Source organism: Babylonia areolata, chromosome 33 (genome assembly GCF_041734735.1).
Source record: "Babylonia areolata isolate BAREFJ2019XMU chromosome 33, ASM4173473v1, whole genome shotgun sequence".
In the NCBI taxonomy this organism is placed as follows: domain Eukaryota; kingdom Metazoa; phylum Mollusca; class Gastropoda; order Neogastropoda; family Buccinidae; genus Babylonia; species Babylonia areolata.
The window spans coordinates 12,401,581-12,415,821 of record NC_134908.1 but is presented as its reverse complement, the minus strand read 5'-3'; the positions used below and the strand labels follow the sequence as shown (position 1 = coordinate 12,415,821).

The window sequence follows — 14,241 nt, the reverse complement described above, 5'->3', positions numbered from 1 at the left end:
TCTTCTTTTTTTTCTCAGATAAAGGAATACCAGATTCTTTAACTGCACTGTTTCTCGTTGCTGTTTGTATTGTTTGTTGAACATGTATACATTTTAAGAAATTATTTTAGAACATACTTGTAAATTACTTGGCATTGACAGTCCTGGAAAGGATTGCCTGTTTTTGCGAATTGCATTTTTCGAACTGAAGTTTATGTTAGGTTTTAACTTCCTGTATCCTTTTATTCGATCTTAGAGCGCTGAGTTTCCATTACTAAAAGACTGTATTTGGGGACGTAGCCATGGATGATTTTGACAAGTACCTCTCTCAAGGAAAAACCCTTGGACTTTCTGATGAAAAACTGATTGCGTATGTTAATCAATGTAAAGCGTATGTTAATCAATGTCAGGAGAGAGAAGATAGGATAATTGCCCGAGAGACGGAACAGAAAAAGCTTGAGCGAGAGCAAGAACAAAAGAGATTAGAGCAAGAAGAGAAGAGGGCTCTTCGAGAGCAAGAAGAGAAGAGGGCTCTAAGAGAGCAAGAAGAGAAAAGGGCTCTTCGAGAGCAAGAAGAGAAAAGGGCTCTTCGAGAGCAAGAAGAGAAGAGGGCAGGGCTCTAAGAGAGCAAGAAGAGAAGAGGGCTCTTCGAGAGCAAGAAGAGAAAAGGGCTCTTCGAGAGCAAGAAGAGAAGAGGGCTCTAAGAGAGCAAGAAGAGAAAAGAGCTCTCTAAGAGAGCAAGAAGAGAAAAGGGCTCTAAGAGAGCAAGAAGAGAAAAGGGCTCTAAGAGAGCAAGAAGAGAAGAGGGCTCTTCGAGAGCAAGAAGAGAAAAGAGCTCTCTAAGAGAGCAAGAAGAGAAAAGAGCTGTAAGAGAGCAAGAAGAAAAAAGGTTAAAAATAGAGCTTGAGCAGAGAAAGCTAGAAATGGATCACGAGTTAGAGCTCAAAAAGCTTTCTCAGCAGACTGCTACAGAACGACACTCAGATGAACAGGGAGGTTCCCATAGCAAAAGCTCGTATATTCCAAAGCTTCCCCCTTTTGATGAAGTCGAAGATGACATTGACTCATTCCTGTTTCGATTTGAAAATAATGCAAACTCCTGTGGTTGGCACAAAGATAAGTGGACTCTGTTAATAGCCTCCCTTATTAAAGGTAGTGCACTCACATTGTATCACACACTTGCCGCGAGTGGGGATCTGACGTGGGACGAGTTAAAAGCGGAACTACTAAAAAAAAAATTTCAATGTACCGATAGGATGAAGGGTTCCGCGATAAATTTCGTTCAGACAAACCAGAAAAAGGCGAGTCATTTGCCGCATTTCTCATTCGAATCAGTCACTTGTTTGATCGATGGGTTGAGTTGCCCGGCACTCAGAGGGAATATGTTCAACTTCGTGACCTCCTTTTGAGACAGCAGATCCTTCAGAGTGTATCAAAGGATCTGGCTGTTTTTCTCAAGGAAAGATCGACTGATTCTGCTGAAAACATGTGTCGTCTCGCTGATCAGTACCGCCCACCCAGAAAAATCGGTTGCGAGAAAAGACTCGTCTTACACTTCAGTTTTTGAAGCAAGTGTAAGCACCATCACAAGGGGACATCAGTTTCCAAGAGGTGGTCGTGGTTACTTTCAGACGCGACCCCAACTTTCCAATTTCGATCGTGGTGGTCAAACTTTAGCTTCCACTTACGGAAGTATCGAAATTCCGGAAATCAATCCCGAGGTTCTTTGCGTAGTGGGAAAACTAACCATGGGGGAAATGATCACAGCAGTTTTTAGAATCGCGGTGCAAGTTCGAGTCGCGGACACAGACCCTCTCCCGCAGAAGTTTCTTGCTGGAACTGTGGTTGCAGATTTCACGAACGTGGTAAATGTCCTTATCTGCACAGTACTGCAAATGTGGCCTCACAAATGCCAACTGAAGACCCCAGTGTACAGAACTCGCATCATGTTTTGGTCTCGCATAGCTCTACCTCAGGGTTGCATATTGAAAAATGTGTTGTTAATAATTTTGATGCCACCCTTTTGAGAGACACTGGTTGCACCACTGCTGGTGTGAGACGGGCATTGATTTTTCCTGAACAGCTCACAGGAGAAGTTCAAAACTGTCGTTCATTTGGAGGAAAAATAGAGATTTTACCCATTGCCCGTATTCATGTGTCCACTCCTTATTGCACAGGTGAATTACAAGCCTGTGTGATTGAAGATCCTGTGGCAGATCTATTTCTTGGCAACTTACCAGGGGTTGCTACTACTCATGGAGGTCAGGATGGAACTGACGTTTGTCCCGTGCAATGTCAGCACACGGCAACAAACGAAACAGCAACAAAGTTCAAATCCACTGCCCACTCCCAAGTTCCCATCCCTTGATGTTTCACCATCCTATCTTTCACGACTCCAGAGAGAGGATGATACGTTAAAACATTTATTCAAAAATGTTGTCAGTACTTCCCCAGATGTTTGTGAAAATATCTCTTACGTTGTACAAGATGATATACTTTACAGGCTATTTCCAAAATATGGTGATGTTTTCAAACAAATTGTTGTGCCATCATCTTTACGTGAAACGGTTTTGAAAACTGCGCATGATTCTGTTTTGGTGGACACTGCGGAGTGAAGAGAACGCGAAAAAGAATTCAAAATTCTTTCTTTTGGCCTGGGATTGCCACTGCAGTTTCTCACTACTGCCAGTCATGTGACATCTGTCAAAAAACAATTCCAAAGGGACATATTCCGAGCGTTCCTCTATGTCACATGCCAGTCATTTCGGTTCCCTTTGATCGTGTCGCAGTCGACATTGTAGGACCACTTCAGCTCTCGCGGTCTAGACATCGATACGTCCTGCTTATTATTGATGTCGCGACTCGGTACCCAGAAGCGATACCTCTCAAAAGGATAGACACAGTGACAGTCGCTGAAGCTTTGATCACTTTTTTCAGTCGGGTCGGTCTTCCCAGAGAAATACTCACAGACTGTGGCACCAAGTTTGTTCCAGATGTGATGAAGGAAATTATATCAATTGTTATCCATCACTTCTGTCACAACCACGCCCTACCACCCGCAATCAAACGACATAGTTGAGAGATTCAATAGTACGTTGAAAACAATGCTTAAAAGAGTTTGTTCCGAACGTCCAGCAGATTGGGATCGTTACATTCCTGCCATTTTGTTTTCGTACCGGGAACTCCCGAGCGAAAGCACAGGGTTTTCCCCGTTTGAACTTTTGTTCGGATTTTACTCCTCGTGGTCCAGTTTCCATTTTGGCAGAGAAATGGTCAGGTAAAAATGTTTCTGGTGTGGACAAGAATGTTTTTCAGTACGTTTTCGACCTACAAAACAGAATCACGACTGGATGTGAGATAGCACAGAAAAATGCTTTTACTAGTGTTCAGAGGTACAAACACTTTGCAGACCACAGGACCAAGGTGCGCTCACTTCAGTCTGGTGATCAGGTTCTGGTTCTGTTGTCTGAAGAACAGAATAAACTGAAACTGAAGTGGAAAGGTCCATTCACCGTTCTTGAAAAATGTTCCAGTGAATTATCAGATTGACATGAAGGGACAAAAGAAAATTTTTCACATCAACATGTTAAAAAAGTACATTGAACGGACAAATGTGTCAATCAATGTTCCAACTGTGCATGTGTCAGAACCAAAAGCGTGTGCTTCTGATGTATCTCACATTGTACCTGTGGATCGTGTGACATTTTCTGATAACTCCCCTGCTAGTCAAGTGGTCATTTCCCCAACCCCTGTATTCTGTACGACTGCTGTTGGTGTGGTACAAGATGGTGACGATACTGTTACTCTCCCTACTCTGTCTGTCCAGGGTGAGACGTACAAAGACGTGAAAATTGCCGAAGACTTACTCCCCTCTCAGACACAAGACATGAAATCCTTATTGAAGGACTTTTCTGACATACTGACGGGCAAACCAGGTGATGTAAAAAAATGTTGACCCTCACAGAATCGTACTGACCACTGATACCCCAGTACGTGTGAAACCGTATCTACTACCATTCACAAAGAAGCAAATAATCGAACGTGAATTGAAACTCATGCTGGATTTGGTCGTTATTGAACCTTCTTCTTCACCGTACAGGCACCTGTGGTGCTGGTTTCAAAACCTGATGGGTCAGTACAGTTCTGTATTGACTATCGTGCACTTAATAAAGTCACGGTATTTGATGCTGAGCCAATCCCTGATGCTGAAGAGCTTCTCTGCCAGCTAGTAAAGGCCCGGTACTTTGTAAAAATTGATCTTACAAAGTGTTACTGACAGATACCAATGGCACAAGAGGACAAATACAAAACAGCTTTTGAAACCCTTTTTGGTCTTTACCAATGGGTCCGCATGTCATTTGGGTTACAGAACGCCCCTGCAACTTTTGCACGCATGATGAGAAATCTGCATTTGCATGAGTTGTCAGCTGTCAGTTTCTTTGACGACATTCTTCTGGCACAAGAGACCTGGAAACTCATTTTGTCTGCATTACGCAAATTTTTTCTGCGACTGAGTTCTTTTGGTCTCACTGCCCGGCCATCAAAAGTTCTCACTGGTTTTCAGGAACTAGAGTTCTTTGGCCATACTATTTCAGTGGGCAAGATCACGCCAGAAAGGAAGAAAGTGGGGAAAAAATTTTAAACCTGCAAACTCCCACTTCCATGAAGCAAGTAAGATCAGTGCTAGGCCTTCTGTCCTACTATAGACGGTACGTACCTGACTTTGTTTGCTTCCCTTACTGCCCCTTTGACTGACTTGACGAAAGGACAGAGCAAACGGCCCATTAAGTGGACAGAAGACTGCCAGAATTGTCTGAAGAAAATACAGGACGTTCTTAACACGTTCCCTGTATTGGTTTTACCAGATCTTTCACAGAAATTTGTCCTGCGAACAGATGCTAGCAGCGTTGGCATGGGAGGTGTTCTCCTCCAGAAAAGAGATGACTTACTGCATCCAGTGCAATTTGCCAGCAAAAAGTTCACAACAGCTCAGCAAAAGTACTCAACCATTGAGCGTGAGTGTCTGGCTATTGTGTGGGCTTTTGAAAAATTCGCTCGCTTTCTGTCTGGAAATCCTTTCACTCTTCAGACTGACCACAGACCTTTGACTTTCATCAAAGCGTCAAAGTACAAGAACAGTCGCCTTCTGCGCTGATTTCCGGCGATTCAAGAGTACAATTTCCAGGTCGAGCCCATCTCTGGCACTAACAACACAATAGCGGATCTGTTGTCACGTGAGTGAGATTGCTGATTAGTATTTGCATTCTACAAGTGATATTGCTGTCATTTTTTTTCTCTGAGATACGTGTATGGCATGAGACGGATTTTACTTCCATTTTTATGTGTGAAATGTGACAATGCATTGGAAAATGTTGCCATTTGTCATACTCTATTTTGTCTGTTTCATGGTCGACAAAAGTTACTTGAATTTGTGTGTGTGTGTGTGTGTGTGTGTGTGTGTGTGTGTGTGTGTGTGTGTGTGTGTGTGTGTGCGTTTCCCCAAAAAAATTTATCCCGGGATGGGGGGTGTCATGACACCAAGTTGGTTGTCATAATGTGATTATTGTAAAGGTCAGATTTCCTGTATGGCGTGGCTGTGTTACTTTATTAATTTGAACTTGATATTTGGAGGAAGGCTCGTGATGCATGTGTCTTTAGGCGCTGAGGTGATTATGTGTTCACGAGCTGTTGTTGTGAATACTGATACTGTTGTGAAGTGCACCAAAATTCTTGCCACTTATCTCTGCGCACAGCTAACTGGTCACAGGAGTGACCTGGGAAAAAAATAGACCTTGTGGTCTGAGAGTCATAGAACAGACAGTTACCATTCTGAGACAGAATGTGAGATATAGCCTTGTTGAACTGTGGAGGTTCATTTTGAAGTACTGGATCCTCAGCGCCTGGCCTGTTTTCGAACGAAGGTGTTTGGCTGTTATATCGCCCACCGAAAGATGTTTGGGAAGCACCAACTGACAACACGGTCGTGAAAAGAAACAAATGAAAATTGCCAAAATGATTTAAAACTATAACGGGAAGTGAAGAGAGAACAGAAAGTATTGATTGTGTTCTTGGGATTGGACTTTTATGATTTATCCCTGAAGGGAAAATGTGAACATTACTGGTTGGTTTGTTTGTTGGTTTCTTTTTTTTTTGTTTTTTGTTTTTTGTTGTTGTTAATAATTATGAAGGAGTGTCTTTACGTCGTTATGTTGTTTATCCCTGGGTAAGAATGAAGTCAGAATGCGAACATTGTGTGCGAGTCTGTCTGTGAGCTTGAGTTGAGTGAATGCGGCAGTGTGACACATGGTTCATGAGAACTATAAGCACATGATCCACACTTCTTATCTCCCCAACGCACACACACACACTTTCAATCAGATAGTCCGGACATGTCAGTGGTCCTGCACCATCGGATACAGAGAAAGGGAAATCAGCAGGCACAAAAAAGACAAACGGAGATAGAGACAATGAATTAATCAGTCACCAGCCAGTCAGCCGTCAACATCTGTCACTTGTTAACCAAGAGAGGGAACATAGCAGTCTGACAGACAGCAACAACGTAACCTTACCTGTGAAATGAAAGACTGATTACAAGTGCAACAAGCAGCTGCCGACACACCAGCAGCACACGTACAGCACTCCGCAACACGGCGGGTGAACTGAATCAAGACAATTTTGCTGTTTCCACGCAAACAACGCTGTGTACGAACGCAACTGTACAGCCACAATCTGTGTGCAACAGACACGCATATACGCACGTACGCACGCTCATACACACACCACATATGCGGCGCGCGTGCGCGAAGTTTCCGTATTTTTGCTCACCTTGCTTTCCTTTAAACTAGGTAAATGGAGCACTGAGAATGCTCAGTTTGTACTGCCAACCTTCAGTGTCGTAGTGTTAACAGTCGCGCGCGCGCACACACACACACACACACACACAGCCACACCCACACCGCAATGATAGAGAGGGAGATCGAGAGAAGGAACATAATGACTGCGGCAGCACGTACCAGTTCAGCACTGACTACGTCTCACGCACGACATAGCCACGCATTATCAACACGGGACCCACGACTTTGTCACACTTGCGGTCTCCTTGCTGCGAACTGTCACTGGAAAAGGTTTTACCGTCGGACCAAGGTTGCAAACAGCACGCAGAGAGACTGTGGGGGAGTGGGCCAGTGAGAGAGGGAGAGTGAGCGGAAGGCAGAGGAAGGAGGTGTCCCAGACAGGTTTTGGGCCACTGGGGAGAAAAAAGGAAAGATAGTTGGGTTCCTTAAATAAAAATCCTGCACTACGTGATAAAGACATGATAATTAACATACATGTACAATAAGCCCCAATGAACCCACTAAGCGAGGGATCCACATTCCCAGTGGCTTATGACAAGCGTTAAAATTAATTGTAACTTAATTACGAAAACCATTTACACCACTCACACGCGAATGGGATATCATAGTATTTTAGCAAGGCGGGATGTGGCATGACTAGGCCTGACCCGCATCTGTCAGCACCTTTCCGATTTCAGAGTCTGGCGCTCACTGTCCAGTTTCAGTTTCAGTTTCAGTAGCTCAAGGAGGCGTCACTGCGTTCCGACAAATCCATATACGCTACCCCACATCTGCCAAGCAGATGCCTGACCAGCAGCGTAACCCAACGCGCTTAGTCAGGCCTTGAAAAAAAAGGGTGAATAAATAATAGATAAATACATAAAAAAAAAGAACTAATAATAATAATATGTATAAGGCGCAAAAACTTGATGAAGTCAACTATAAACGTACATAAATAAATAAATAGATAAATAAATAATAATTTTAAAAAAAGAGTAATAATAATAATAATAATAATAATAAATAAACAAATAAAAATAAAGACAACAATGATGATAAATAAGCAAATAAATGTAAAACATGCAGACACACATTCACACATACACACACATATGCATAACAGATATGCACCAAACATGCAGTTTCATAGATATGAAAGCACAGTCAAATACACATAAACGTACATGAGCCCCAACACACACACACACACACACACACACACACACATTACCCTGCACCTCCTCTACCCCCCTCCTCCACACACTCATTTCTATGCTACGTATCGCAGCTTCCACGGCACACACACACACACACACACACACACACACACAGAGGCACACTTACTTGTACAAGCACACACACATACGCCCATATCCCCCACCCCCAACCCCACACATATATATATATACAAAGATATATATATGCACACCCGCACGTTCCAATATTCCGTTGCTCCCACAGTGTAGGCATGCATACACACACATACCTCATCCTCTCCACCCCCCCCCCCCCCCCACACACACACACACACACACACATACACACGTGCACAGAACTCTCCTGACACTTGTGTACACTTACACCCTCGCGCATGCACAAACGCACAGAAACACGCAGACCCACACATACACACAAACACACACATACACACACACACAGAGGCTGCCACTGACTGGCCGCGAGATGGACGGGAAAAGATCTCTGATGCCAAGAACGTGGCGTATAGTGTGTTGCTCAGTCTGTTGTATTTGGAAATTCCCACAGAGACTTTGTTCCGTTTTGAAGAAATTTGCGCAATGTTGGTTTGGAAATGATGCCAATATTTGTTTGATTTGCAAAGCATCGTGCTCTACCTTTCATGCTAGACTTACGGCTGCTCCCTCTCTCTGCCTTTATTTCTTTGAGGCGATCGATGGTGTGATGGCCTTGTACCTGTTCTTTTTGATATTCTTTGACTTTTCTGAGGATTTCCGATTTTGCTAGATGTAGGCCGCTCGTTGTTGTTGCGTTACCAGCAAGTCTGTCAGCTCGCTCATTTCCCATAACACCTGCATGTCCCGGGCAGTATGACCATGTAAGTTTTTAATCTGAAAGTTGCGCATTGCCTTATGCCACACTGGGCTTCCCATTCCATTTTCAATTTTCTGTATGAGGTTCATTGAGTCGGTTAGAATCATGGCATGTTGGTTTCCGGGCGTATGGATAGATGATAGCCACTGGAGGGCATGTGTCACAGCTTCAACTTCCATCGTTAGATGGAGGTTATGACTTTGTAGGCAGCATTCTCTTCCCTAATTGTTTTTCCATTTTGTTTCGCAGTGAATCCCCAACCAGATTGGTCTTTGGTGACTGAGCCAACTCTGTATATGATGATGTCCTCTTCTTTACTGCTTTCTTCTATGAGTAGCTTCACTTCCGCATCAGTTTTGCCCTCTGGTCATTCCTGACAATGTCTTCCTAGAGTGGGTGAAATGGCTGTGTTGAATAGATGGTTGAGGTTTTCGGGGTTTTTCTCCCATTCTTTTGTTTCTTTCAGGTCTTGTAGTCGGCATACTAGCTGGATTGTGTCTTCTGCTTGCCCCATCCATGATCTTCCTCGTCCTAGACGGCTGCCTTTTGGTTCTTTGACTGCCGCGTCATGCAGTGGGTTTTGAGGGTTTTCTAATGCTTTGAAGTAGGTCTTAACCTGTTCTAACTTGTTTCTGGCCTGCACTGAAGGAAGGTCAAGCAGGTATCGCATGGTTTCTGTGGGCGTGTCTTTTGTTGTTCCAAGGATCAGCCTCATAGCTTCATTTTGAACTCTTTCTAATTTTAGGAGGTTGCTTTGATATGGTGTTGTTAGCCCAAGTCCATAGTCGATCACACTGAGGACGAGTGATTGGTATAGCAGGAAGAGGTGGCATTGTTCAATGCCTTTGGTTGCCATTGCTTTTAAGACTGAAAGTCCCTTTTTGCATTTGAGGACAGTATTTTCCGTATGGTTTCTGAAGGTCAGCATCCTGTCGAAGTGTATTCCTAGGTAGCGTAGGCATTCAGTTTTCTCGATGTGAATCCCGTCGAATGACACAGGTGGTGGTGATTTGCTCGCGGGTTCTGTTGTTGAGGGTGTACAGCAACGTTTGGGCTTTCGCTGGATTAATGGAAAATCCTGTGTCTTTGCACCATTGAGCAATATTGTTTAGTTGTTTCTGGATGGCTTTAGTTCTTTCCTGAGCATCTTTCGAAGTTTTGAAGACCAGGCCATCATCCGAAAGAGTAAGCACCCGAGCTATTCCATTGTTGTTTTAAGTCTGCAAGGCCCTTCGTGTAGACATTGTAGAGGACAGGAGAGAGCGGAGACCCTTGTGGCAGTCCCATGGATAGTTTAGAAGGTGCAGACATCCAATCTCCGAGGCGTAGGACGACGGTTCTTTCCTGAAGCGCTGCTGCTGTCCATCTTGTCAGTGTCAAACTTATTCCATACCTTAGTAGCAGCTCCATGAGGTGCGCAAACTGGACTTTATTGTAGGCATCTTCAAGGTCGATTGCTACTGCTAGTGTTTCTTCTTTTCTTTGAAATCCTTCATACACATCATATGCAAAAGCAGCTGCATTTTCCCATGTGGACTTGCCTGTTCTGTAACCACCTTGATTTGAAGGGAGAATGTGCCTGTGTTCAAGATCCGTTGCAAGTTTCCTGGCTATCATGCGTTCCATGAGCTTTCCAGCAATGTTTTGCATGGTTAGGATTCGATAGCCGCTTAACTGACGATGGTCCTTTCCTGGTTTTGGTATGGGTTTTAAGAAGCTGTGTGTCCAGTCCTCTGGCACATGTCCATTGTGGAAACTGTTTTGATACAGATTGAAAAGTTTGCTTCTGTCTTCTGAAACAAAAATGAAAGAAAAAACTAAACAGTTTGAAGTCATTGCTCAAGAGGCCAAAAATGACAAGTGGAAACAGTTTTGCGAGGCACTCAGTTATGACACAACATTGACAGAGTTCTGGCAATTTTATCGTCGCATGGAAGGGAAAACGTGCACAACAACAACCCCAGACTTGGTAGACACTGACGGAACCAAGCTAAAGACAAACGAAGAAAAAGGATCCACCCTGCTCAAACGTTTCATACAACAGAGCGATCAAAGAAACTTAGATGAAAAAAAGAAATATGTTGAGGAGTTAAACCAAACCCTTATGCAGACTGGACCCGATGATGACTTGACAATAGATGATCTAAACAAAGCAACAGCTAAATGCAAGAAAGAATCGGCTCCTGGCCCAGACAAAGTTCGCTACTCGGACATCAAGGAGCTATCATTGCCCAAGGCAGACCAGAAACTGAAGTGTGGTTACCCTTAGCCGCAAAAGGAGGAGTTTGTATTATACTCCATGTTTGGTGATACATATACTTACCATGTCAAACTGATGCAAACTACGCCTATCAGTTTGCTCCGTTTGGTGTCATATACTGCACCATATCAAACAGATGCAGAATTTAAAGCAAATGGAGGAGGGCAACGCCTACTGGTTCGCATGGGAGCCCTTATAACCAAGGCGGCAGTGTTAGCCGCGACAAAGGAAATCCCCTTGGAACCGTCAGCCCTGGTCATACAGAATCCCTGAGGTAGAAGTTGATGAAGGCATTCTCAGACCACCAGAAGGCTGCCTCCAAGACATGCTGCAGTGGCATTGAGTGCTGGAAAGCAGCCGAAGTGGCTCTGGCCCGCACTTCGTGTGCTCTGGGATTAAGACAGCTGATATCCCTGTGAAAATGAGAGTAGGCTCTAAGAATGACTTGGGAAACCCAGCAAGAAATTGTGCCTGCAGCAATTTCTTGTAATTCTCATTGAGGGAGATGAGAAGACGTCTCTGAGAAGAACGCCTGTGGCGAGACCTATCCCAATAGTATTTGAGACACCGAACAGGGCAGAGATGCCTATCCTCATCGTCTTGGGCAAGAATATCAGACAAAGGTCTGACCCTCAGAGAGGGGGAAGGGACCTCGGGGTCTTGGATCTTAGCCAGGAACTCTGGAAGGAAACGGAGGGTGATGGAACCATCTCTGTGGAAGGCCAGATCTTGTGGCATTCCACTAAAACCATATATCTCGCTTCTACGACGGCCCGTGGCCAGCAACAGAAGAAAGGTGGTCTTGAGGGTGAGTAAGTCGAATGGAATAGTACCCAAAGGCTCAAAGAGTTCCAGCACCAGGAACAAGTCCCACAGGGGCACTCTCCTGGGGTTTCTAGCTTCCTTCAGAGAGGTGCACCTAGCCACCTCTCTGAGCAGGAAATCCGCTTCAAAGGCGGGACCACCTAGCTGTTTGATTGTGGTACAGATGGCAGACCTGTACCCTTGCACAGAACTAGCAGACAGGTTGAGAACCGAGGAGCAGTGAGCCAGAAAGTTGGCCAGCTGCATGCTCGTAGGGTTAGTAGAGGGAACGTCCTGAGCCGTACACCACTGCAACCATTTCTTCCAGCGAAAGTCATACAAAGCCTTAGTTCCCGCCCTCCTTGCTTTGGAGACTATGGAGAGGAGGTCAGAGGAGGTGCGACCCTTGGTAAGCGCCACCGACACAGAAGCCGACCAAGGGGTCGAAGACTTCAATGGTGGTGCTGACAGTTCCAACCGCACAGTAGTCCAAGATTGGTCTCCACCCTCCCAAGACCTTTGGAATCACGAACAACCGGCCGTAAAAACCGCGGCCCGGGTCCGAGAGTTGAGATATCGCCCCTATGAGGAGTAGGTGTGATATCTCTGTCTCTAAGACGCTCTCCTGCTCCGTCGAGCTGGGCACATGAGGAGGAGGAGTGGATCTTAGAGGGTGGTGGTCCTCCACCCAAGGCAGCATGTACCCTGACTCTAGCACCGATACAATCCAGTCGTTGAATCCCAGAGCACGCTACTGACGTGCATGCCGGGACAAGTTTCCTACTTGGAGGGGCTGGACGACTGGTGGTGCTGAATCGGGGCCCAGTCATTGGGGGTGCTGCCTTCTGGCCTTGGGCATGGCCAGTCGGCTTAGATGGACATGAGGTGGTTTATTCCTCTGCCGTTGATTCTGCGCACGCCGCTTCGACTTAGGTGGCGTGGCATATGGCAGGGCCCTGGTGGCCGGCCTCTTCAATGGCAGTGAACCCTGGCACCCCTGGGAGGTGTGGGCTAAATATGAAGCCACCTCCCTGCTTGTCTCTGCCCTGTGGCTGACAAAATGGGGTGCATACTGGCCGAAGAGGGAGTGCTGCTGCGCCGGGATGGACTGCAAGGCAGCCCTCTCCTCTACTGGAATGTTAGAGAGGCGGAGAACGGCATCACGCCGAGCTAGCACAGTATTGAAGTGAAGGCTGGTAGCTGTGTCTGCGGCCGCTGTGAGACCAGAGGCTACCCTATTGCCAAAAGTGTTAAACCTCTAGTTGGTGAAAAAGCCCGGCGGGACAGAGGACGGCGACCCCGTGTCCTGATTAACCGGACGCTGTTCCCACAGCTCATTGGCCCTGTGGAGGAACGTGTCGAAGAAGGTATAAGCCGTGGAAACCTCGAGGAGGCAGCGGTGGGCCAATCTGTCCCACTCTGCTAAAGTTTTAAAAGATTGAGTAGCTGAAGTGGGGAAGGTGGTGTGCTGTGAGATCAACATCCTGTCCTGCGCGGAGGGCTCCGCTTCCATGTAGGCAGGATGGTCCTGTGTGTACAAGGACCACAGCCCACCTTTGGAGGAATCTTTAAGGAACTTGCCCGGGGAATAGGCGCCCGGGGCAGAGAGGGACTCCCTGCCTGGAGGACGGATGGAAGCAGCACCCCTGACAGTGCAGGCTGGCTTATTAAGCCATTCCTGCGCCATTTCTGACACTCGTCGTCTGGTGGTTCTGGAGTTAGTGACACATTGCCTAAGTAGGGCCAAGGGTGACAATATAGCCTGAGGGACTGATTCGGCATGTATGACCCAATTGGGGAGGGTCAGTTCGAGCTCGTTTAAGTCCGTTTGGTTCAGGCTGGTCCCTAGGGAGGCGTAGGCTCAATCTGTCCCCCTGGGATGGGGGTGAAGAGTGCTCATCCACTTGTTCATCCTCCTCCGAAGACAGAGGCTCCCACTCTTGCTCCCAGTCCATCCCCTGCCGGGTGCCATCCCAAGTGGATGTCCTGCTTGGGCATCCTGTGAGCTGTGGTCAGCCCAGCGGGATGAGCTGGGACAATCCCGAGTGCGGACCATGGCTGTAGCTGTTGAAGCGGGCAGGGAGAGTGTGGACCATAGGTCCAACCACGCTTAGGATGGTGGGTGCCACACCTTCTCAGTGAGGGCATCCCTGGATGCAAGAGGGACCCATGAGTGCTGTGAGGGGACAAACACCCACTCATCTCCCTGTAGGACCGAGGGCTGGGTAGGTGGGAACTGCAGGCTCCCCCAGGCCGAGTGGGGCAACTGGGCAGCCGTCGGTCCTGACAAGGAGG

The 14,241-nt window shown here is 46.3% G+C and overlaps 1 protein-coding gene across 5 annotated transcripts in view; it reads right to left on the bottom strand.

The window, feature by feature from the left end:
* Positions 1-7,083, bottom strand: part of LOC143276945 (opine dehydrogenase-like) — a 95,993-nt gene extending 88,910 nt beyond the window's left edge. For 2 of the 5 annotated variants that reach the window (XR_013053662.1, XM_076581621.1), the window contains exon 1: positions 6,549-6,791. Coding sequence is in view for 2 of the 5 variants with exons in the window: in XM_076581621.1 (XP_076437736.1) it covers positions 6,549-6,764 (216 nt within the window). In the remaining 3 variants the exon portion in view is untranslated. The other 3 variants (XM_076581623.1, XM_076581622.1, XM_076581620.1) reach the window with 3 other exon arrangements.
* Between the last annotated feature and the right edge of the window lie 7,158 nt (positions 7,084-14,241).